Below are 26,023 nucleotides of genomic sequence, written 5' to 3'. Positions count from 1 at the left end.
CCTCTCTCTTACTTAGTGAATGGTTCTGAGAGCATATCCAATAACTCACACACACACACACACACACACACACACATTCCCTTTCAGTAACCACAGGACACTGTTGGTCAGGTGAAGTCAGTTGGACATTTGCGTTTCCTTCTCTGTTTGTACCAGACCGAGGTTCAAATGGCTCAGGTTATTTAGACTCTCGTCTCTGTTAATGGAATTATGCTCCAATCTGCAGGACGGTTAAAAAAAAAAAAACAGTGGGAGTGGATCCGGCTCCTGTTCCTGGTTCACAAACCTCATATTAGTGGGATGGGACCAACTGGTCTGTGCTTATTTCTGTCAAATTACCAGTCAACAGATGGTCGTTAAGCAATTAGTCAGTTATGGCCACACATAGTACGAGTTTGCTTCGATACACATTCAAATGTTTTGATTTGAAGTAAAACTGACACAAAGACAACAATGTATTGATTTAAGTTTGGTGTTTATTTTATTTTATTTTTTTGTTTGTTTGTTTTTCTTATTAAAGTGGGCCTAGCAATTATGAGGACAAATAATAAAAAAGGACACATAAATCCCAAAATCTAATAGCTAAGCCAGCCAAAATGCTCCAAGGTGTTGTCCAGACACTCAGATGTTCCCATTATTTCCAGACTTGCCTTCACATTTTCACCATGGAAACTGTACTGAGAGTGCAGTCTGTTCATACAAAGACTGAGAAAAACTGGCAAGAAGTCTCTCACCTTCGCCGTATACCTGTCCTTTCAGTTTTTGAAAACTATGAGAGCAGTCTTTACTTTTTGGCCAAAGAACTTTCTGTGCAAAAACTAGGAAGATGCACAACTAGTAAAAACTGATCCGGCAGCAGAAAAAAAAACAGTTAGAGTCTAATGAAGTAAAGGAGGTAAGGGTATTAGCTGAGCATTTTCTGAATCTAAATGTTGATTTAGTAACTGTCTCTTTTTTTGAGAGGAGATTGGCTGTCAAAAGGCTTGCTAACTAAATAACTTATCTAAGCTTAGCAACATTAGCTAGCTATGCTTAATCGATGGTCATGTGCTATTTTAGACAGTGAAATTTAATTGGTCAGCTATTTGTTTTCTATTTCAGACTAGTTTTTCATATATTGGTCAAGTATAAAAATCGGTTCTTCTTGTCCAAACAAAATATATCAAACCCTAAACTGGACAAGTCCCAGTGGGATCTACATCAACCCAATGATTACAGTGACTGTTTGTTACAGTGGATAAGTTGGCCTTTCAGAGCAAACATTATTGGCCCCTACCATTACCATCAATATCTGGACACCATGAAGCAAACAATGTTTTCAGTAAATCACTTTTCATTTCCCTTTCTATACTTCTTATTAGTCTTCAATTCCCTTTATTACTTCCCTTAATTCTTCCTTCCTCAATTCCCTTTATTAGCTGATACTAAGCATTCAAGTTGTGGGAGAGGCGTGACCTTTGAACCAGATAGCCGCGTAGTTTATTCGCTCGGCACAGTTTTAGCTTTAATTCGAATATAACTCCTTCACTGTTGCTATCCCTGGTCATACTTAAACAGCGTCGCAATATCTTGAAGTCACGCTTCGAAACGGTGTGATATTCTCACGAGAGCAAGGAGGACTGCCAACATTAAAAACACAGGAAGTTTTAAGAGTCTTGGCGCCACTGCTAACAACACTAATGCGGCCGCTGACGCAACCATTAGCCAAACGCCATCTATGGACGACATAATGACCAAACTAAAATCTCACCGTCTAGAGCTTTGTGATAAGCGTGATGGAACTGTTACGCATCTGTCTGAAATAGCAAGCAAAGTATCCACCTTGGAGAACACTGTCCCCACTACCAAGAACAGGATCGCGGGCGATGAAGGCCGTCTGGAGGAGGCCTAGGAGAGGATGATGCACCTCGAAAACTCACTATCTGCAAATCAATCTGCTCTTGCTTAGGCCAGTAAAAGTTGCTCTCCTGGAATCTAAGACTGATTATCCTGAAAACAGGGGCCGAAGGAAAAACCCCGTCCTGCTGATCCTGCCATAGTCGGCTAAAGGCAAACATCCGCAGCCAATTACTCCGCGCTTTCTGAAATATACCGACAAAGAAGTGATACTCCAAGCATCGCGACGGAGCCCTGTTAACGTTAGCAATAGGAGGCACATTTAGATAAAGCAAACGTTAGTAAAGCCGGTGTAAGATAACTAACTTGTCTCAAAGTAACTGTAATTGCCTATTGTACTTGTACTTTTTCTTCATGCCTGCCCATGTGCTCTAGCCGCTGGTTGCACATTCTGATGGGTTGCAAAAAATGATAGGACAACGGTTCCTAATTCCCTGCAGCATTTGCACATGTCGACGCTACCTAAGTGGTTAGCTAGCTAGCTAGCTGGCTTTTCTAAATTTGTGTTTTCTGGCACAGCAATAGAGTGGCAGTACTCCCTCTGTCATTCTGTTTTTGTTATTATCATTATTTTGTCCATTTTACCCGGTTAGCTACAACAAACAAAAAGCTATCAGCTTTTGTATCTGTTCATTTAGCTGCAGGAATTGTCGGCTTAAGCAGAGTAGGTACAGGCATTGTTACAGTTTAGTTGGACTGTGCAAGGCAACTGGGCTCTAAATTCCTGTTGTTTCAGAACAGCCTCGTGGTCTTTTTTTTTTTTTTTGTGGCAATAAACGGGAATGTCGGATTATTTGGGAATCTGTCTGGGATGTCCAGGTTCTCTTTGTAAAGTTTTTTATTATTATTAGCAGCATTCATTTTTGTAACTATTGAGAACGTTTAATTTCCTAATACTTTCCTAATAAGCTGTGGCTAGCAGCACTCAATTAAATATGATTTCATGTCATGTAAATGGACTGGGACATCCGATAAAGAGAAAAAAAAAAAATTACAGCCGTTGGAAAAGGAGAGAACAGATATTGCCGTGTTACAGCAGACGCACTTAAACGACACCGAACACGCTTAATTACGTAGACACTGGGTGGGGCAGGTGTATTTTTCCTCTTATAGTACTAATACTAGTAGCCGGGGAACTGCAATCTTAATTTGCAGACAGATTCCGTTCATATTTGAGAAAAATCTATCCGATCCTGAGGGAAGGTTCACTATAATTATTGGAACCTTGTATGGGCGGCCATTGGCTATTTTCTATATATATGCCCCCAGTACAGACAACCCCAGATTCATGTCTAATATGATATCGCTATTTAATGAGCATTGCACGGGTTTTGGATTCTTAGCTGGTGACTTTAACTGTACTTTAAATTCAAATTTAGATAAATCATCACAAACCCAGGCCTCTAACTCAGGCTGCTGAATTAGTGAATACTTTGGGGCAGGAGAGACTGGACTGGTGGATATACGGAGAGAGTTCAATGGCACCACAAAGTATTATGCATTTTACTCAAATGTACATAAGTCATACTCATGTATAGATTATTTTCTTATTCCACAATATTTTGTTAACATCATTCACTCATGCACTATCAGGCCTATGTTTCTCTAAGACATCTCTCATGTAAGGTTATCATTTGATCGCAGTAAAGACATCCCTAAATTGAGGAGCTGGCAGTTCAACAGCTCCCTACTTGCAAATGAGGATTTTAAAAATGAAATGTGTGCATGGACTGATGACTATAAACAGAATAATGCTGATTCCCCAGTTTCCCCTGCTACTATTTGGGAGGCTGCTAAATAGGGTGACCAGACGTCCCTGCTCTCCAGGGACGGCCCCCATTTTTGGCGGCCTGTCCCTGGCTGGAGCTGTCCCCGAAAATGTCCCTGTTTTAAACTGTGAATTAAAACCAAACAGGAGAGAAACACCAGGCAGCGGAGCAGACAGGCAGACGTCTCGTGTTGTGCTTGTTTTGGCCAACAGAGGGGGCTGGCTGCTTGCTATGGCAGCTTCATCTCACTCTTATTCTACTACTAATTCTACTCTACTTCTGTTATACTTCTCTAGTTTTAGAGAAAAATGCTGTGAAAAATCCTGACCAGAAACTTTTGTCAAGTGAATCCACAACATCACCACAAATGTCTTTTCAAGCCAGGAGGTAACTCACAGTTAGAATCAGAGGTGGGGTTACGGGACTTGTAGTACCAGGTGACAGGTAGCTGATTTACAGGCATGCAATCTGCTTGGATGTAGGCTATCATGCGATCTACAAATACAGTGCATCAGTTTCAATTTAACCTGTTTAACATGCGATTTGTTTAGCAGGCGTAGAGGGCGAATGTGGGCCGCCTTGCTGTATAAATTATAGATGGGGAATATGACTGAAAAAATATTCAGTCAGAATTTTTTTTTTTTAATTCCGACTCTATTCTCGCAATATTACGACTTAATTCTCGTAATATTACAACTTTATTCTTGTTAAATTATGACTTTATTCTCAAAATCTCAGAATTGTTTTATCCTCAGTGTGGCCCTAATACTCCATCACAGTTTTCAGTGTCAGCAACAGAACTCAAAACATTATGATCAACACAAGAACGCACTTCAGGTCTAATTAAGCCTTAAACTCTTTTGTTAGAAATTCCCTCATCTCTACAGGACAGCCAACAAACATTTCTCTTAAATAAGGCCATGGATGGGGAATGTCTCGCTGCTCTGAGTCTGCTCCGTCAGCAGTGTTGTCTGGTTCATATCAACCATGTCGCTACGAGTTCTCCCTGTCACAGACAGCACACACTCATCACATCGCACCTTCTCTCCACGGTCGAGTCCCCCTCTCTTGTCTGTTTTGTTTTGTTACATCTTTTACGTCATTTTCGTCTTGTTACGAGTCGTGGGTGATATGCACCAATGGATACACTAAGGTATCGTCTTTTCTGTGTGTTAATGTCCCATCCATTTAGGTTGAAATCTGTCTTGATATTGGGAAGGCGCGCAATGATGCAAAATAAAAATAATCGATAATTCCCCTCAAATGCATTCAAACTAAAGCATCGAGCCTGTTTTACAGATGTAAGGAGTGGAAAGTACAGATATTTGTGTTAAAATGTAGGGGGTAAAAGGTTGTCAGAAAAATAAATACTCAAGTAAAGTACAGATACCTGAAAACTCTATACAATACAGTAACAAAGTACTCGTACCTCATTACTTCTCACCTCTGCCCAGCAGGTTACCAGCTTATCCATCAAAAAAGGAGCTACCAGAGCGAACCATTGCTGCTATTCAGAGGAACAATAATGAATTACGTATGACCCTCTAATGATAAATGAAACTTTTTATGATTTTTATAAGAACCTGTATACTCCTGAATGTGCATGTTCGGCTGACGAGCTGAGCCTGTTTCTGGAAAATATCCCCTTACCAAAAACTGTCTGATCTCAACAGACAAAGGCTGAACTTACCGTTTACATTTGAGGAAGTATGGGAAACTTACTGTCTCTGTGCCATCCCACAAAAGTCCCGGTGTCCCATCATTTTTTGCAACCCATCAGAACGTGCAACCAGCAGGTAGTGTGCATGCGTAGGCATGAAAAAACGGTAAAGCTTATAGAACCAAATGCCCATCCACAATCTGTTGCGTCCTCAGAGGGTAGAAACGGTCTTTAAAAATGTAGGTAAAACTTTTGGAATTGTTGCCCACTCATTCACTCGCTATTTTTAAACAATAGTTTGATAGATAGTGATAATCTCATGTTGGTAGCATTTTCTGACAAGATCTATTTGTTACTGTTTCTATAACATGTCAAAATCATGTAAAAGTTGCTGCCTTCCAGTAGCATTTTTTGACCTGGTAGCAATAATTCATAGACTACGCTATAAATTCCCACGACCGGTAGCAAAATCTGATAAGGACACAAAACATGACCAACTCAAATCTGTTTTCATGCCAGTGTTGTTCGATTTTTGTGAGAATGCAACTCTCCCTGAGATAATGAAATCTGCTTGTATTTAACCTTTATTTAAAAAAAAGATAAGGATCCACTAAATTGCTCATCATATCAGCGAACTACCTTGCTCAACTGCAATCTCACCGCAGCTGGAAATGCTCCTGCTAAAATCGATAAGGCCAGATCAGACTGGGTTTATCATGAACAGGTACTCCTTCGACAACATCAGGCAACTCCCTCATGTAACAGACCATGTAAACTCTCAGTGCACACCGGCTATATTAATCTCTTTAGATGCTGAAAAAGCCTTTGACATGCTCCAACAGGGCTTTCTGTTTGCTGTTTTACAGAAATCTGAAATGGGCCTCATCTTCATATGCTGAATAAAAGCTTTATATGCCAATTGAAGTGCAGTTGTCTCCACCAATGGCTCGAGCTCAGACACGTTTTCACTGGGCAGGAGAACCAGACAGGGTTGCCCTCTATCTCCTTTGCATTTTGTACTGGGTGTGAAGCCCTTGGCAGCTAAACTATCATATGCATACACCACTCTGTCAGAAAGATCATGCTGCTCTCTCGCACCCCTTAGAAAATCTTGGGAGAAAGATTTGGAAATGGCTATCAGTGATGACTTATGGTCAGACATCTGTAAGAAGATATATCACTCACTTACCAGCATAAAGGTAAATGGAATCCAACTATAAATTTATTCACAGATATTATTATGCTCCACTGCCACTCCACAGAATGAATTCAGAAATATCCCCAATTTGCAGGAAGTGTAATTCTGAAATCGGGACATATATGCGAGTATTTTGGACCTGTAAAGAAATTTCTATATTCTGGCAATCAATTTATGATGCTGTCCAAAAAATTTTGGGCTGTCAGTTTGATCTAAATCCTTGTCTATATCTTCTCTACGCAGAGGATGATTTTGTTTTTGACCTCGACAAAGAATACTTATTCATAATTATGTGCTATCTTGCTAAAAAAAAAGGCATTCTTCTCCTATGGAATAGTAAATCCATCCCCTTTTTCAACACGTGGGTTCACCAAATTATGGAATTTCTTCCCCTTGAAAGGCTGGCATACGATATCCGTCAGAAATTTTGGAAAATATGCTCCGCGTTGGTAAACTATTGAGAGCATACCTGTTTGATCTGAGCCCTCATGGTGATGATGAAATGATAGTTATTTTGGGTACGCTGCTATGCCTACATCTCTATCCCCCATATGTCTAAATGTATGTCTATATCTGTGTTGATATGCAATGTTGCTGCTGTTTTAATTCCTTTTTCCCCCCTCTCCAATCGTGTTTTGTGGCTGTTGGAAATTCAAAAAAAAAAAAAAAAAAAAAAAGGACAGGGACATCCCTTTGTTTTTCAAAGGAGTTGTCACTGAAGTAAGTAAAGGAACAATACAGTTCACCGTGTTTATACTCATGGAGAAATCTTAAACAGGACTTTGAAACCTGCCTATGCAGCAAACTACCTTTTTCAAAAAAAAAACATTTCACTTCTCTGTAATTTCTTGGATTCAGAGTTTCAGTATTATTTTTCTTTCGTTTTTCTATGTCACTTGTCTTGAATTTGCTGAGACTGTTACACTTCTCAGAAAGTAAGGCAAGGGAACTCTTTAAGCAAATACTTGATAAGCTCCGAGTTTGTTTTGGGAATATTTCATCAACAGTTGGCCAAGTCATGCCAGTGGACTATACAGTCATTTTATTGTTTTACATAACTCCCATTTCTCGACATCTCAGCAACCAGGACCTTGTCTGGCGTTCGGTGCGCTGTGAATTTCAATTTCCCCAGCTGTTTACCCAACCAAAAAAGGCATTAGTAAGATGCAGACTTGGCTCTCATAACTGACTTGACTGCTTCTACTTGTGCTAAACCATAACTGTTGAGGGTATTCTAAAAATAATGTTTCCAAAGAAATTTACAGGAAATGTGCCCAGTGGTAGACTTTTGAATTCACAAAATAAATGTCTATTTGGCAAAAAAAAAAAGCATTTCAGTAGCAAAACGCTTAATAATAATAATCATAATAATCATAATAATAATAATAATAATAATACAAATTTGTTTAGAGACCAATATCACTATTTATAGCCTCAAAGAGCTTTACATGGCCACAACAAAGTTAAATCAAAATTATATTATCCATAAGTTAGAGAAAATAGATAAAGTTCAGTTAAGTTTAGTTTTAAAGGTATGAAGAGAGTTTGCCTCCCTAATTTCTGTAGGTAGACCATTCCAGAGGAAGGGAGAGCAGTAGGAAAAGGCTCATGAGAGATCTTTAATTTTGTATTCATATAACGTAATCTGTTTTTCAGTATTTGTCACTGGGGGCAGTCAGGCAGGACTTGGGGGGGGGGGGGGGGGGGGGGTTGTCACTCACCTCTTCTCTGTCTCATATAGGGACCAGAGTCTCCACCACGTCTGAGGCCTGTCTCTGGACTGGAGGAGTCAGACTGCCTGAGGGGAGCCTTACGTCCACTCCTGCCAGAGAAAAACACTACAGTAAACTGGTGAAAATCAGTAAAGTATCAGACAGTAAACACAGCACTCCACTCACACAACTGTCCGATCAAACAGGCTTCTAGGAGGAGAACGTACGATACCTCATAGGGGCATGGTAGATGTTCTCTGTGATCCTTTGATGGAGCTGACTTGCCTCTGTGGATTGAGAGAACAGAAAAGGTTCAACAAAAAAAGAGACTGCGTTATGTCTCTCTTACTCACATGTGCCCAGTCATATTTGTCTTAGATCAACATTAATTAATTTCAAGGTACATTTGCTGATGAGAAACATCTCTAGCAACTGCACAAAGAAAATTGACATGTATTTAAATTGGCACTAAAGTTACATGCAAGGCAAGCTACATGTGTTTACTTTGACTATTTGGACTGAGGGTTTGAAGCTGATGACAGTTGAAAAAGCACTGATGAAAAGAATAAAATAAAATAAAATAAATAAAATGGCTTGATTAAAGCAGTGAGTCGAGCCATGGTTGTGGCTAAACATTTCCACATATGTTGCAAACTGGCTTGACCAATGAGCTTCTTTGTCATTCAGTGATGCCATAGCACTACGAAAAAGAGCGTTTTTCTCGATACGTGAGAAAGTAGCCCATAGATCAGTGTTAAATGCGTATCTTTGCATGCGTATGTCAAATTTCTTTTTCCCTTCCTCTTTCACTTCTGCCAACACACACCCAAACACACTCACTCACATACATATACACACACATACTCGCACGCATACAGACAAAGACACAGTGTCAGCAGAAACAGAGGCAAGTGACAGTTTTTGTATATGTCTGGATTTCAGTGTTGATGTAATGTGTGATTAACATTGTGAGTGTGATGCGCGAGTTTTTGCAGTAGCTGTCACCAGGACGCTTCCAAGTGAGTCCAGCATTACCTCTGCAGGCCTCCAGCTGTCCTGTCAACACCTTGCGTATCTCAGACACCCACATGTTCTTCACATCCATGGATGAAGCCTGGAAATACAGAGATAAAACAGTTTCATACTGAAGGCTCAAAACCATGCTCCACCTGACACAGGACCACTCCACGTTTCTTCTCTGAACAGACCAGCAATGCCTCCCAGTGGTCAACAGTGAGATGACACCAAGTCATTTCAGGTACCAGACAATGCAGGTACCAGAAAATACAAGACCAAGAAACACATTTTGACCAATACCAAGCAAAGATAAGGGGTAGGTAATCAAGAAATAAGTTGAATCAGGTGTGATAGCACTGGGCTATAGCAAAAAGTGTTGTCTTGTGGGTCCACAGGACTGGAATTGAGAAACACTGTCATGGCTAAACTAAAAAAACAAAACAAAACACAAGAGTTAGTGATGGATACAAAGCACACCGAATGGAAGCGCTACAGGACAGGTGAGTTTTCTCAGTGACCCTGAAAAGAGGAACTGATTGGTCACATTTGAAAGGAGCTTCGGTGATGAAAACAACTAACTTGTTGATGCGAGACTTGACTGAATCACAAGCCTAACGTGACACTGACGTGGAATTCTGAGGGAAGAACGAGATCAGCTTGGTTTAACTGTGGCCAAAAGTGCATTTGTTTCAAATACAAGGGTGAACAGACCCTTCAAATCAAATATTATTCAAATCAAATATTAACCTAAGCCTATAGCACACAGCTTTGTCAAGAATGGCCTGATGAGAGCTTCCCCGGGAGAAATACTATGGTTGTCATATGCTAAGTCAATGAATGATTGCATGGTGCAGACCAACAAGCACCCAGATGCCAACATACTCCAACATGGATAAGATGGCACTCACCGAGGTTGATGTCTTTGGGTCTTCCTCCTGCCACCAACGCTATATATTATTTATTTTAGCTTTAGTATTTATCTTAAATGTACAGATCACCTACACAACAGTAGAGAGGCGCCCCTGGATATCAGTTAAGTTCACCATGAACTTACCTTTAGCCTTTCTGATTTTGGCTGTATTCTACGCTCACACTCCACTAACTCCAACCGGCAAAGCCCAGCAACACCGGCCTCAGGTGAGCTGACGGACAGAGCGGTCAAGATGGAAGCGTGGCAAGAGAGGTGGGCTACATGCTAGGATAAAGGCAAGGGCTACGTGACCACTGCTATCTAGCCTGCTTCTAGCTAATGTGAGATCAGGCAGTGTTGTGCTCTCATTCTCATGGAAACCTGGCTCTCGGACACCACACCAGACTTGGTGATCCGGCTACAAACACACTCCGTCCACCATGGGGACCGCACATTGGCATTGGACAAGAACAGAGGCAGTGGTGTCTGCATCTACGTGAACAACAGGTGGTGTTCAGACGTACAGACTTTCGAAAAAAACACTGATTTAGAACTGCTGATGGTGAAGTGCAAACCCTATTATCTGCCGAGGGAGTTTAGCGCAGTGTTCATACTGGCTGTTTACGTACTGCCACGGGCGAACTGTGCGACTGCGCTGGGGATGCTGCACGACATGATCAGCAAAACAAGAGACTGTACACCTGGACGCTGTGTTCATCGTAGCCAGCGATTTCAACCACTGCAGCCTGAGCACTGTCCGCCCCAAGTACCATCGGCACATGAACTTTACGATGACGGAGAGCAACGTGAGGGGTGCCCATAAGGCTGCACTCCAGCTGCATTTCAGACAGCCTGACCACATCTCTGTGTTTCTCTACCCATTGAACAGACAACTTCTCAAGCAAGCCCCCTCAGTGAGCAAAACCGTTAAAGTGTGGAATGAAGAAACTGATTTGGTGCTTCAGGACTGCTTTGAAAGTACAAACTGGGATGTATTCAAAACTGCTGCTTTGCAAGAGGAATGCACTGTTGATTTAGAGGACTATGCCTCTGGGGTAACTGGCTACATTAGCACCTGTATTGAGATCGTTGTTCCCACACAACGCTGCAGGAAATATCCCAATAAAAACCTTGGATAAACTGAAGTCGAGTCCATGCTAAGCGCTTGCTCCACTGCATTTGTTTCAGGCAACGCCGATGACTACAAAAGGGCCAGTTATGACCTGCGTAGGTCCAAGAGACAATACAGACTGAAGCTGGAGAGATACTACACCACCGCTGACTCCCGGCACATGTGGCAAGGCCTGAGGCACATCACAGATTACCAGCAGAGGAGCAGGGAGGTCACAACCAGCCACGGCACACTGCCAGATGAGCTAAACGAGTTCTACGTTCACTTTGAGGCCCTCAACGCCGACCGACGGAAAGGGGTTATGGCCACAGAGCGCACACAGAACACATCACTCACTGTGTCAACGGCAGAAGTGTGTAAGGCTGTGAGGAGAATAAACCCACGGAAGGCAGGTGGCCCAGACAACATCCCCAGGCGTGCACTCCGGGTTTGCTCATCAGAGCTGGCTGATGTGTTTGCAGACATTTTCAATCTTTGCGCAAGCTTCTGTGCATTCCTGCTTCAAGTCCACTACCACTGTGCCCCTCCCAAAGAAAAGCTCCATGACTCGCCTAAATGACTATCGTCCCATTGCACTCACTCCAGCTGTGATGAAGTGTTTCGAAGGGATAGTCATGACTTCACATCCAAGAGACCATTCCAGACACCTTAGACCCTCTGCAGTTTGTGTACCATCAGAACCGGTCCACTGACGACGCAGTCAGCACTGCCACTCACACAGCCCTCACACACCTGGAGGGCAAGGACACCTATGTTAGAATGCTGTTTATCGACTACAGCTCCGCCGTCAACACAGTCATCCCACGCAAACTCTCTGGAAAGCTCCTCACCCTTGGACTGACACCCACTCTTTGTAACTGGATGCTGAACTTTCTGACGGACAGACCCCAGTCCGTCAGAGTTGGCAGCCGCACATACAGCATAAGAACTGTAAGCACATGGACCCCTCAGGGCTGTGTGCTTAGCCCCCTGCTGTACACACTCTTCACGCACAACTGCTTGGATCCTAAAACAACACCAGTATCATCAAGTTTGCTGACGACATAACAGTCATTGGACTGATCACTGGTGGAGACAAGACGCCGTACAGGAGGCAGGTGGCAGATCTGGTGGCCTGGTGTCATTACAACAATCTTTCCCTTAATGCAGACAAAACCAAGGAGATGATTGTTGACCCAAGGAGGAGGGGGGAGCTGCACACACCACTGCACATAGGTGGGACAGAGATGGAGACGGTGAAAATCTTCAAATTCCTTTGGCGTCTACACCAGTGAGGATCTCACCTGGTCGCCCAACACACACCACATCATCAGGAAGTCCCAGCAGCGACTGTACTTCCCAAGAAGGCTGAGGAAATTTGGCACGCCAGCCAAATTTCTCAGGAACTTCTACAGAAGTACGGTCGACAGTGTTCTTACCAGCTCCATCACAGTCTGATATTGAAACTGCACCGCTCAGGACAGGAAGGCTCTCCAGCGTGTGATCAAAACTGCACAGTCCATTTCAGGAGCAGCCCTCCCCTTACTGCAGAACATTTACCTCACCAGGGTCATCAGGAGGGTCCACAGCATCATCAGGGACTGGATACCGTACAGCCTCTTCACACTTACAGAAGTGTGAAGTCCAGGACAACAAAGCCCCTTTCATACATGCACTGCAACCCTAAAATAATCAGGATTCTAACCGAAGGGGCTGTATGGGTAAATAAAAATGTCAGAATCAGTCGACTAGGATTCTAAACGGACTTTATTCTACCAGCCCTCTAGTACAAACTCACAGCGAGCAAGTGGGCGTGTTGATGCTGTTTCTAACATGTGACTGGCGCGAAACTAGAAGAACACAAACATCCGAGGATGAAGAAGAAGGGTCATTTACATGAAGACGCCAATGAAAATGACTTACTGGAGAGGCGACGAGATTCGGGAACTTCTGTCGGTAAGGGCCGATGCCGAAATCGTCAGGCAAAAGTCAGTAGCCTCGTCCACCTTTTTCGACTTGTTGTAAACAAAACACTGCGATTTTCGCAGAAGTACTTTTTGCGTCATGTCCTGCCTCCTGCACACTCTACCCCGGCGCCAACCCCGCCTAAACTAAACGGACTATTTCGAGTATGTGTGAAAGCGTCTGACTCGGACTATCTGCTGCTGTGTGCTGCATGTGTGAAAGGGCACCTTCGGACATAATGCGAACTTGATTCTGCGGTTATAGTTCGTAGTGCATATGTGAAAACGGCTCAAGGCTGACAAACGGTTCCTGTCCACAGGCAATCAGGCTTGTGAATGACTCTCTCACACACTGCCCCCTCCCACCACCCTGAACTGGTTGATCTCTGGCTGACACACACACACACACACACATTATTTACTGTACCTTACTCAACTCTGACGTACACATTTATTTATTGCCTCTGTCTTCTACTGTTATCTACAATAATGCTCTCTGCCCTTTGCACAACACCGCACATGCAGCCTTAATTACTAAGTTCACTTATTCTAGATCCTACCCCAGATTTTTTTAATATTTTTATAAAAGATTTTTATTTTTTACATTTATCTTTTTTTTTTCTTTTTTTTTTTGGTAAACGAAGGATAAGCAAAGTAAGAATTGCATTGTACAGTGTAACTGCCTGTTTTGCTGTGCATATGACAATAAAAGTTTTGAATCTTGAATCTAACAGTGCAGGAGTATTTCTGTTCCAGTTTGAGGTGCATTCTCTGGCACAGTTTAAGTCCACTTGTCCCCTGAATGGTCTAATGACATAGGAAACTAAGAGAACCGAATGCTATCGCTATCCGTGACACCAGATATGAAATTGTTTGAACACTTATGGAAATGGTGCCCAAGATAGCGTTTTACACCACCATCAATAAAGCATTTAGTAATGGAATTTCCATGGAAGGATGGTGTCACATCCACCCAACAGCATTGCTGACACTTAAAGAATCTATGCCATGCTCCACTGAGGCTCTTAGACTGGCTCATTGACCAGTTAAATCATTGTATGTTGGTGTTTGCTCTCTTTCGTAGTTCCCAGTAGATTTCAAGATATGGGTGTGTTGTGTTTGCACAGAACCTGTTTACCAGACTTTATCTAAAATAAGGCCACGTGTGAGGACTACGCATGACAGAAAAGTTGGATGATGGGCATTCAGTTGCTGTCTTATCACCATTATCTCTTATTTATATCACCTTACCGTTAATACCATTAATTCAGTACTTGGGTTCTTAATGCTTGGTTACCAAGCCTTAATAACAAGTTGCTGAACAAAGATGTTTTTATGTTTTAAAGACTTGTCATTTCAAATTCAACGCTGCAGCTTCCTTCCAGTAAAGGGACTGGCCACCCACCTGAATGATATAGACTTCCTCTCTCCCATTGTACCAAACTTCGAACTTCTTGTTGTCTCCTTTCACGTTCTCAGTGATTCCCACAGCACTCATCTGCAAAAAGACATTGAAAATAACACGTATTTTAGTGTTTCCTGAGTCTTATTAAAGTTACTTTCATGCCGTTTCTAAAAACCTATGCAGGATCAAGGTCTTTCTCCATTTTGTTTTGCAGTCTGTTAAGAGCTTCCTGCTTTTATGAAAAGATCAATTAGGCATCATTATTTGTTGTGTCTCTGGAGAAAAGTTTCAGTTCCAGACATCAATAGGCAATTACTGATCTGCAGAACATTCCAAAGTCATTCCTGCACCACAAAGACATGCCCGAGGCCCAAAAAAAGGAGTTTTTACACGACATTTTACACAAAAATAAATACACAGAGGGTTTTCATTTTATTTAAAAAGTAAATTATGTAGGTTCACATTATTAACCTGAGTTCAGCTGCTTTTAGCTGTTAAAGTTTTGTTGACATTTAGCATTTAGCATGCACTCTGTTTTTGAGGAAAAATACACCAGCATAGGACAGCAAATGCTGTTTGTCACCAACTGATAAATAAACAAACAAGCAAATAAATAAATAAATAAATAAGATACATGGTATTTCTGTGTTCTATACTGCATGTTGTGTTAACTTGGAAAGAAGAGCAGAAGGCCTTCAGTCATGCTTAATTCTGTGTTTAAAATTGGGGGGAAAAAAATACAAGCACATGCACTATGATGCTTTTGCCTCTCCTCTCCTGACCTGTTCCCCGTTACAGCTGCCACCATAGCCAGGACTACATTTAAGAAAGGTCAAGTGTGAAAGTGAAAGTCAAAATATGTGCTCTCATACCTGTGGAATGGTAGCAAACACAGATAAGCATGTAAATGGATCGAAATATGTGATTTCATATCTGGTATCTGGAATGCTGCAGATGACGTCAAGAGCTCACTGAGGCTGAGGTGTCAAAATGCCCCACAAGTTAATTGTAAAGTTTACGTGTTTTGAGTAGAATCGCAACCAGTAACTGGAAATATTCATATTGGACTACATTGGTACTTTAACCATGGTGATGACATCATGACATATCTAAACATCAAAACACAATTTCTTTTTTTTTTTTTTTTGGCAATAATAACTTATATGGTGCAATTGCATTCGATACAATGTACAACAGTAGCTTCTGACATGCTCCTTTTTAATATGCCGCAATAGTAGCTTTTGATATGCCACTTCTTTTTTAATTGCTTTTTTATTATTATTTTATTATTATTCATCTTATATGGGCAGGTGTGTGTATGCGTGTGTGTGTGTGTGTGTGTGTGTGTAATCATGTGTGGAATGTTAAATGAACTGTTTCAGGAGCTGCACAGCAAATTTCATTGTATAACAGTAAAGGCATTCTGTCCTATTCTATTCCTATTGTTGCAGCTTTCAACTGATAAGTTGCTAGTGGACCGAACAACTCCTGTGAAAACAGGGTGTGGCTGAGTAATTTCCAGAAACATTTATGGAAACAATCAACATGTGTTCAGAAGTTCATTTTGAAACACAAACGCCCAAACAGCAGTAAATCTTGAAGCTTTGGAGAATCTGAGGAGAATTTGAAGTTACAAGAATTTCATGTGAGCTGAGAGTATAGAGCACGCAGATATTTGCTTCCTGGCTCATATTTCTACTCAACGTTTCTAGCAGCTCTGCAGACAAATGCAGACAAATGACTAACCCGTGAACTTTGACCTCCTCAATGTCACACCCTTAAAGTTACAGTTACAGTTTAAGTTAAAGTTTCACTGCTCACTGTTCACGGTGTGTGTGTGTGTGTGTGTGTGTACAATCACGGAGATTTACATTACACTTAAAAAAGACTATTCCGACTAAAGCTAATCAAATATGCAAATATACAAAAAATATAAACACACAACCATATAAATAACGTTAAATGCAACAGGGACTTATACATATATTTAACCAATGTCTATATATGTTAAGCAGTGTTAAACATCCCCATTAAAGTTTTCTGACTAAAAAACAGCCAAAATAAACCTTTTATGGACAAACACATTCTGCAGTAATGACACAACACTGTATAATGAAGAGGTAAAACTTATATCTCAAACCCATGGACAAAAACAGATGAGGCATTCTCAGACACTCTCTGATAAGGCCACATTTTTGACTTTACGGTATGAGCTGACATAAGAGATAGGAAGTGAGGCCTGCTTACGCACGAGGTTGTTCTAGATCATTATCTCAGAGAGTATCGTCACCCTTTTTGAACATATGGGTGTTTGTCTGTACCTCTGACATTTTTTCATCTGGAATTTTAAGTTTTGTACTTCTTGTCAAAAATACTTGATATATGGCTTTTGTAGAATATACTCAGAACTGTATACAGTTAATACAGTTAATGTCAACACTTAAAAAGTAAATGTTTTCAATCAATAAAAGATCTCTTTTTCTGACAGTACATGATTGCCCACAACTGATGTCCTGATGTTCTCATTTGATAGGAGTGGATTATGTCTCCTTCTGTTTTGTAATTACACTCAGATGGACTACAAACTATAATGAGAAGAAACATTAATGCGCGCGCTCACGCACACACACACACACACACATACACACACACACACAGCAGAACTGAAGTGGCCGAGCAACCTAATTCTATCAGGGAGAAAGAACAGCAAAATTGTTTTGCAGTCGACAAGCTTCGCCGGAAATGAGTATAATCACAGGAAGACCCAGGCACATCTCATTATTTTACATTCAGACAGTTGGACAAGAAGCCCAGTCTCACCTTTAAAGAGTGTTTGAAACTGTAAGAGGGGGACTTTTCGTGGCCGTCCGAGGTCTCCTCGCGTTTCTTACAGAACAGAAGCATTTTGTTGTAAAGAAACAGGTGTCTTTGCATGGGTTTGAAGCGGGCCAGGTCCTTGACCTTGTTGTGACCTTTCTTATGGTCTGTCCATACGTTAAAGGACCCCTGCATAAGCAGCTTGCCCAAGTCATTCAGGTTACCCTAGGAGGCAAGAAAATACACACACACACACACACACACACACACACACAGGTGCACAGACAAACACAATTGTGCACACACATACACACACACACACACACACATACACATACACAAACATTCAATGGACCTCTTGTAATGACTTTTCCATACCTAGAACACAATGTCCTTCCACTGATTAGTCAAGCTTAGACTAACACGTGTAACGACAATGTGTCTGGCAAAACGTTCTAGGTTATCATTGCCTTCTGTACTGGATGGGATGTCTTCCTCACTAGTTTTACCCACCCCATTTATCTGTGTATCTGTTCAGAAGTTCAGCTGTAGGCTAAGAATACCTCAAAGCCAGTGATGGCTATCTGGTGCATGGAGTCGTTCACAGACTTAACAATCTCCAGCATGGTTGCTAAGGCCTCCTCCAGCTCTGAAGTTCCTTCCGAGTTTTTACTGCATTTCAGCATCTCCTAAAAAATAAACAAATAAATCAATCAAAAGTAAAAATAAGCTAAAGATGAGTTAAATAATAAAAAATAAAATAAACTAATGCTGCATACACTACAGACAGACATAGCTATATATCATATTTGTCATAGAAAAATAAATAAATAAACAAATAATAATAATAATAGTAACAACCACGTATGTACTCTTTCTTCTTATAGGCTGTAATAATAATCAGATAATTACATAAGTTACATAAATTAGGTTCACATACAAACACATACGTAGTCACACTGTACAGACAAGGTCATGAATCTAGACAGGTATGCAGTAAAATGTAAGTATAAATGTAAGTGTGTTTATATGCAAATAAAATTCATATGCAAAGGCAGTGTTTCCCTGTTCTTTATGTCCCACAGACCTGCACATGTTTTTTTTTTTAATTCTTTCCGTTTTCATTTATGTCAGCGCCTTTACCTCAGAACAGCTGACAATTATTCCAACCTCTATCAATGTCAAAGGCTACACACCTCTGGATAACTGTGAGGTTGATTATCCCCTCAGTCAAGGACTCCCAGCCAATGAGTTGTGGTTTGAATTCACAACCCTCCAGTCACTCCACAAGCTCCCAAACCAACATGCCCCCACAGCCCCCAGAGCAAAGAGAGGGAGATACAGAGAACTTGCCCAGCCCCCATTTAAGTCATCTGGGGTTGAGCCATAACAATGGGCTTTCAGGACTAGGTTTGAGGAACAGTGTGTCAATATGCTAATGCCCAGGTTAAAACTGGGCTTTGGTTAGAGTGACTTAACTTACCTTCAGCATGAGTTGATATTTGGTGATCCTTTGCACAGGCTTGAGAAGGTAAGCATCCAATGAAAGTTTGTGGTCCAGTCTTTTCTGACATTCCTGTATCATTGATCAGTAAATAACAGAGAGTGTTATTGAAACTGTTCAGAAAACAAACAAAAAAAAAAAATACATGATTCTTTTCTATCAATAGTAAACTTTTCTTTTTTTCAAGAGCCTTTTACTACTGCCATTAACAGAAAACAATACATTAGTTTATCTGAACTCGTTTTTTACAGGGGCACATTGAAGGAATGCTTGATAGTTTAGGCTTGCTAAAGATCTACAGCCAAAGGCCAGGTCAGGCCAGGCCTGGTCCACAGGCCCCGTGTGTGGGACCGGGGTTGGGGGAGGGGTGCTCCCACACTAACATCAACTTTGGCCACTTCCCTGGCCGTTCAATTCATTCATTTATTTATTCGGGCCATCCCCGGTCATGTGCACTCTCTCTGGTTTTTTTTTATAACACTAGCAAACATTTAGCAGCAGCTGCAGAAAATGTTTTAGACTTGATAGTTCCTTAGTTTGCCATTAACCAGCTTTGTCCATATCCTTTCCTGTACGCTAATAGAACAATGGATGGAAATGAAAAAGTTTTGCAGTTCACGCTGACTAAACAGGCTTACACAAGAGAGGAGCATTGTTGGTGCCATTCAAAGGAAACATTAACTTAAAGCCATCCACACGGAAATCACACACTTTATTCAAATGGTTTGTCAAAAGAAAAGCTTTTATATGCTAATGATAAGAGACAAAGTCATGACCTATATAGAGCCTGTCAAGAAGTCTGCAAACCACAGAACATGGTCTATAGTGGTGATAAATGAAAGACTTATTTGTGTTGGTCAAATATACTATTTAATTTTAAAATACTATTTTAACTACTATTTACTATTTGCCAATTTAGATTAGTCGCTAACTTCAGTCTGTTGCTGATATTAGCTGGCTAACTGAAAGGCAACAAAAAGCTATAAGAAAATGATCAAGGTTAAATGGAAACTCAACTAAATTTATAAATGAACCCTTCGTGATTTTCACATGACTACATTTTTGTACATCAACCTGCAAAGTGTGGAGGGGCACAGCTCTTTAGAGATGATTTCATATCAGTTTGGCATATTTTTGCATTTCTACTCATTTACTATTTAAAATCTGCTTCTATGCTCATTCATCTATGGTTTGGTCTTCAGAAAGAAAAAGACATAACTAGAAAAATCAGGATAAAAAGTAATCAAACAGACTTTATGGTCTGTTTGAAACATAAAATAATATCCAGTTAAAAACTGTTTAGCTGCTTGATGCTTCCAGCAAAAGTTTTAGAGGCCTAACATATGTAATTAAATATCAATATGCTTGTTTTAATTGGGCAAATTAAAACAGGACAGGAAACACAGAGAAAACAGAGGGAATATACATTCAAGGGATTAAGCTTTTGAATGTGGGCATTTTTACAACAGTTGGAGCAACTGTAATTAGCCAGCACAAAATAATCTCCACAGTAATTAAAGAAGCTCTAACAGGAACTAAAGCTGCTCTGAACATAAACAGCAGCCTAATTGGAGAGTACGTATTAATATATTGATTCATCTTTCCTTTATTATGGATTCCTCCTGTTTTTCATCTGATATTTGAGGTTGAACAGTGATTATGCTATTTATTAATGTTTAATCATAGTTACGTAACAGTTTACAAATACTTCAGAGTGGTCTAAACAACACCAACATGTTTACGTGATACATGTTTTTAAAACAAATATGACATGTTCATCTATATATTTCACCACTCTGAGGTGTTTTGAGTTTGAGGAAAACGAATTTAAAAGACAAAACAGTAGAGAAGGAGGAAGTGGGAAATGGCAGGGACCTGTGTCAGTTAGTTACAGTCTTATCAGTGCAGTGTGCATGGGAGCGCATAAACCAAGAGTGTGACACGGTACCTGAAAGAACAGCGAATCTCCACACTGTCTCCACAGGGCTTCCGAGCGGGGCTTGTTTTGACAGTATTTCTCATAAACCTGTAACTCCTCTTTCTGAAAGCAAACAGAGGACTGTCCTTCAGCTCTCCTTTTGACACTTACCTCTTCAGTTTACATAAAACAGTTTAGCCTGTATCATTTTCATTCACCCATGTTTAGTGTCCAGGAACCACTCACCCTCTTTAAGAAACACGTCCCGACTAATTCCGGCTTTTCGACGCAGTTTTCTAACTCTCTTAGAAATGTTCTGTAATAAGAAATAGTGGAGTTAAGGGAGTGTCTGAGAAGAAAAGAATTTTTCCTTAATGGTCTTGAACTATGAACCTCAAGGTTAACATGTGGCAAAGCAACTGCGCCTGCAATCTTCATTAAAAGAAAAAATAGTGACAGTTAATGCCAAAGAGTTTATACTGCATCAAACAGGAATTTCAGCTAGCACTTCACTGGTACGGATTCTTGGTGAATCCTCAGTGACAGGCCATTGTTTAAAGTGGAGAGAGAGAGAATGCAAGCGGCGCTAAAGCCGGGGTGTAACTGAAACGAGAAGGGGCGCGTTTCTTTGTGCGTGACCGAGGCTCTGTGGAAACAGGCGCTGGGGAGACGCCCCGACGATAGGGCCCACGATGGAATCTCATTGTTAAGCCGCTCATCTGTTCTTCCTGTAACTCTATCTCACCTAGGACTGTGCACCGTCAGGAGGAGTGAAACCTTCCATGAGGCCAACCAAACAATGCGACCCAAACAGCCTGAAGGCAGAACCAAACAACAATAGCCACACTAGTCCATTCCCTCCAACTGGTGTCTGAGGGAATGTTTGTTTACATGGTACGAGGTACCTTTGACAGGGAGAGAGTTCTCCCATATGAAAACACAGAGCCAGGTGTGTATTCAAAAACAAACAAACAAGACAGTTTACTAGAAGATGATATGGGGGGGGGGGGGGGGGGGGGGCGCGCAAAAGCGAAAGGCTCAAAGCAGCTGTTACGCCTAACCGCCTATAGCAGTCAAACCACGGCAGGAATGCGTCTCGCAGGCACAGAGCCGTTGGTGCTGGCAGCCAGAACTGGAGCATCAGAAAAGACAAGTTTGTCTGTTTCCTCTCCCCATACACAGAATAGAAACGGAGCTGGACTACTTTTTTTTTTTTTTTTTTTACCTGTTGTGGAAGTCATAGATTTCCTCGAGGTTTCCAAAGAGCACATCTTTCTTGTTTTCTAGTGCGGCTGGGATGAGGTGCGATAGTTCAGCGTTGTCCAGCGATGCAGCATATCCCTATAGCAATAAGAGAGTTTGTTTACCAACAAAATACAAACAAATGAAGGAGCTGGCATAGCGCACGTAAAACCAAACAACAACTTATTGTATTATGGCAAAGGCAAACCTACATGTCAATTTTAAGTTGGAATGCTGAGAGTCTATTTAATGATGAGATTTGTGTACCTCTATGATGCTTTGGAGCTCTTCAACATATAGTCTTTCTGTTTCTATCAGTTCGTTTATAATGTGTCTGTAAGGAGAAACAAAGCAAAAGGTTATCGGCGTGGCTATGGATACAATTAACCGACGTCCATAATTAGGAGCTACAGACAATCAACAGTCATCATCAATATGATTAAGAAAATAACCCTCAAATATTAAGCGGTGGAGAGAGAAACTGTAGTGCACAGCCCTGTTTGGCTTCTGTGGTATGTCACATGTGGTTTAATTTTAGAAAGAGGTTTGTGCGTGGTTAGGGTTAGCATTGGGTGTGGGGTAATGAAGGGGGCCTTTGAGTGTTTGTACAGGATTCAACAGAAAATTAGAAGGCAGATGAAGCTGTAAAACAAAGCACTAACATTTCCCATCTTTAATGAGGCCTGTAATGGACACATTTGTATGACTCCCGGGGTTTTTATGCCCCCTCATGAGATTGTCAGTCTGCTCCATGCCACTCGGATGGACGTCCGCATTTTTACTGTCAAATAAATGAACGCTGCCGCACGCACGCACACACACACACACACACATTTTTCATTCCCACTGAGTTGGATGTACATCCGTCCCAAAGATCAGGCGAGACAGTAGATGATATCATATCGTAACTCTCCCTTATTACCATACCCAAGCAGTCACTGACAGTTATTACCGGGAACTTACGTTGCCTGGTTTTCTCTGTTTTCTCTCGCTGGCTGCACCTCATTTCCATGGGCTGAACTGGCTTGGAGATAGTGTTTACATGAAACATATGAGGTTGTTAACCTAATAATTGTGACTTATTAAAAGGCGGTGTCTAACGACTGAACAGACTAGCTTCTCCATTTGATGCCTTAACAATAAGCACATGCATTTCAACACCATCAGCAATAAATATACCACAGATTAAGATAAGGTGTTGTCAGCACGCCGACACAGTCTATATTGTGTAGACCTTGTTGGGCTGGTTACAATCTTGGCTTGAATTGTGCTCCTTATGACCAGTGAATTAGACTTAATGTGTTTCTTTCTTTCTTTTTTTTTAAAATATTTTTCAGATGACAAACATTCCATTCCATATTGTGACACAGCCAGCCTCAGCCAATTAAATCTGAACAGCACAGAAGTCTACAACCAAAGGTAGTGGGAAGTAATATTTAATAAAAAAAAAAAGGGAAAGAAAAGGCTAAAAAAAAATAGGAGAGAAGGAGAACCTCCCCAAACAGAGAATGTCCACTCCTCCCTCCAACCACTCCCCTCCACTTTCCACTTACAGACTGACGCAGCCCTGGCAACAGTCGTGCATTCACGACTCAGAGAAGTACAGCCAGGCCTCTGATGGCTCCTGGATCTCTCACAGAAAAGCAGTCAGAGAAAGAAAGTAGAGAGCAGAAGCCCAGTACTTTTCCAACAACATGGATATACTCCTATACATCCTGGTGAGTCACATGAGAGCAGAGCTGTTTATTGTTTTGGGGGTTTTTTTTTACGCCAGAGGCATATGTACTCAGAGTGTGAATGGGAGAAGGTAAAACGAGAGAGAAGTCAGCTGTACAGCGCACAACCGTGTCTTTTTTAAATGTGTGTCAACTTGTGTGAACAGTTGGAGTTTGTCACTGATAGGCTGTGAGTCTGATTAGGAGCACGGACAAACCTTTGTAAAGGGAACACTGGACAACACCCTTAATGTTCCCGCACCTACAGACCACTCTCTTCATTCTGAAACCCATAAGCCTTAAATCTTCTGCACTGTTAAAAGTGTGTAAAAAAATAGACTTCGGTCTGGCTTGTTGTGGTCTGTTGATTTTATTTTGGGTGGGGACCACCGGTCGCAGCACCAAAACATCTATCTTTTGTTGCAAATGTTTTTGGACAGAAGCTCTTAGCTGGTAACCAACTCCGACCTAAAAATATTTCTTGAACTCGCTCAAAACTCACGGACGAGGTATTGTGACAGTTCAAATAATTTTACCAAAGTGGAACCAAAGCAAATAACAAGGAACGCTTTTCACTGGGTGTTCACTGGGTGATTTCACTGGGTGTTTGTGAGATCTGGAGGAACACAGATGTGTAAGTCAATCTGTCAGGCAGTATGCTAGTGGAAGTGTCAGAAGGAGAGAACAGACAATGTGCTTAAACAGTACTGTGGAATATTTTCATCTCATACAGCTGTCCTCTAGAGCCCACAAACTATTCCTTAAGAAACGGAAGTGTTTCAGTAACTGTTAGTTCATGAGGGAAAAGCTAACACATATGCAACTGAATAAATATTCCTCATTCCTGTTCTTAACGTTGTTCATTAATAACATAATAAATAAATAAAAGCCTACTTATACAAAAAGCATAATCTGATCTGACTAGTTATACTGTGCTGACAAGGTTACGGCACATACACAGTCACACGGACATACACTATCTATCTATCTATCTATCTATCTATCTATCTGTCTGTCTGTCTGTCTGTCTGTGTGTCTGATTATGTGTATATACTTATATATCTGTGCATGCGTGCGTTTCACAAATATCAAATATTTACGAGAATTGCTAAAAGCTACTATAACAAGACCCCAGTATTAAGCTTGAAATAAAACACTGTCTTTAAAACTTACAAGATCTGAAAATTGACAGAAGATTTTCAGTTTAAATTTTCTTTTTTTCAAATCAGATCTTTAGTTCAGAGCAGTTTTTTTTTTTTTCTGAAAACAACGAACAATTTCTTTACACAGACTGGTTACATCAGGCTTCATAGGAGATGATCCCAGCAGAGATCCGCATGTGACAAGCCACAGCGTTAAGTGAATCTGCTGTTGTAATGATCTTTTTTTGTTGTTGCCAGTGTTTTTGCATAGCACTCAGCGGTTCCGTGGGGTACGTATTAAAGCCCACCATTATCTCCCCTAAAGCCGGCTCGCCGAAGGCTTTCAGTCCACAACTTTCTGCGTGTTCTTTTTTTGTTTTTTTCCCTCTCCCCTACACACACTGCCCACATATAGGGGTCAGCATGTTTGTGAAACAGGTCTGTGATCTATAAAATCTGAATAAAAAACAGACACACTAATTAAATTATTCACATAACAAATATCATTATCATATCTCAATTGTTTTTGTTTTGTCCTCCCGTGAAATAATATGTACAGGCCATGAACAATACGAAAGAAAAACTAGTTTTACTGGATCTATCACTTCCTCCCTGTTCTCACACATGAGAAATGACTGTTGGCTCATTTGCTGGTTAATACAAACGAGAGCCTCTGAAAGCAAACATATTAAAAATGGTCTTACTTTTGACTTTTTCACAAGCAGATATTGCATCAGGTAAAGCTTCAAATAACCTTAAACATTTTGCAAACTCAGTTGACAAAGAGGTATTTTTCCCTCTCTTTATCAGCACATGTGATTTATTTTCTGGCTGGACACATGTGATGTAGGAGAGCATAATGTAGCATGCACACAATTGTCCTTCACAGATGAAGCAGGGCAGCCCATACATGTAAAAATACTCGGAACTGGGGAACACAATTGTTCCACGGAAAATCATTTTAGAAGGTTCTAATTTCCCAGACCAGTGAACATGTTCCCACACATGTGTCTGACAATTACTCATAGCCATCTTAACAATCA

At 41.0% G+C, this 26,023-nt stretch overlaps 1 protein-coding gene across 2 annotated transcripts in view; it reads right to left on the bottom strand.

Moving 5' to 3' along the window:
• The window catches only part of mcf2l2 (MCF.2 cell line derived transforming sequence-like 2), a 65,765-nt gene that overhangs the window by 8,790 nt on the left and 30,952 nt on the right, over positions 1–26,023 (bottom strand). For both annotated transcript variants that reach the window (XM_030791158.1, XM_030791157.1), the window contains exons 16-26: positions 22,391–22,457; positions 22,107–22,222; positions 21,128–21,197; positions 20,912–21,004; positions 18,943–19,035; positions 18,023–18,148; positions 17,463–17,684; positions 14,643–14,735; positions 9,271–9,349; positions 8,468–8,522; positions 8,245–8,345 (exon numbers count right to left, since the gene is read on the bottom strand). In XM_030791158.1, the coding sequence (XP_030647018.1) occupies positions 8,245–8,345; positions 8,468–8,522; positions 9,271–9,349; positions 14,643–14,735; positions 17,463–17,684; positions 18,023–18,148; positions 18,943–19,035; positions 20,912–21,004; positions 21,128–21,197; positions 22,107–22,222; positions 22,391–22,457 (1,115 nt within the window). The remainder of the gene's footprint in view (positions 1–8,244; positions 8,346–8,467; positions 8,523–9,270; positions 9,350–14,642; positions 14,736–17,462; positions 17,685–18,022; positions 18,149–18,942; positions 19,036–20,911; positions 21,005–21,127; positions 21,198–22,106; positions 22,223–22,390; positions 22,458–26,023) is intronic.

This window comes from Chanos chanos, chromosome 14 (genome assembly GCF_902362185.1).
Source record: "Chanos chanos chromosome 14, fChaCha1.1, whole genome shotgun sequence".
Taxonomy (NCBI): Eukaryota; Metazoa; Chordata; class Actinopteri; order Gonorynchiformes; family Chanidae; genus Chanos; species Chanos chanos.
This window is presented reverse-complemented; position numbering and strand designations above follow the sequence as displayed.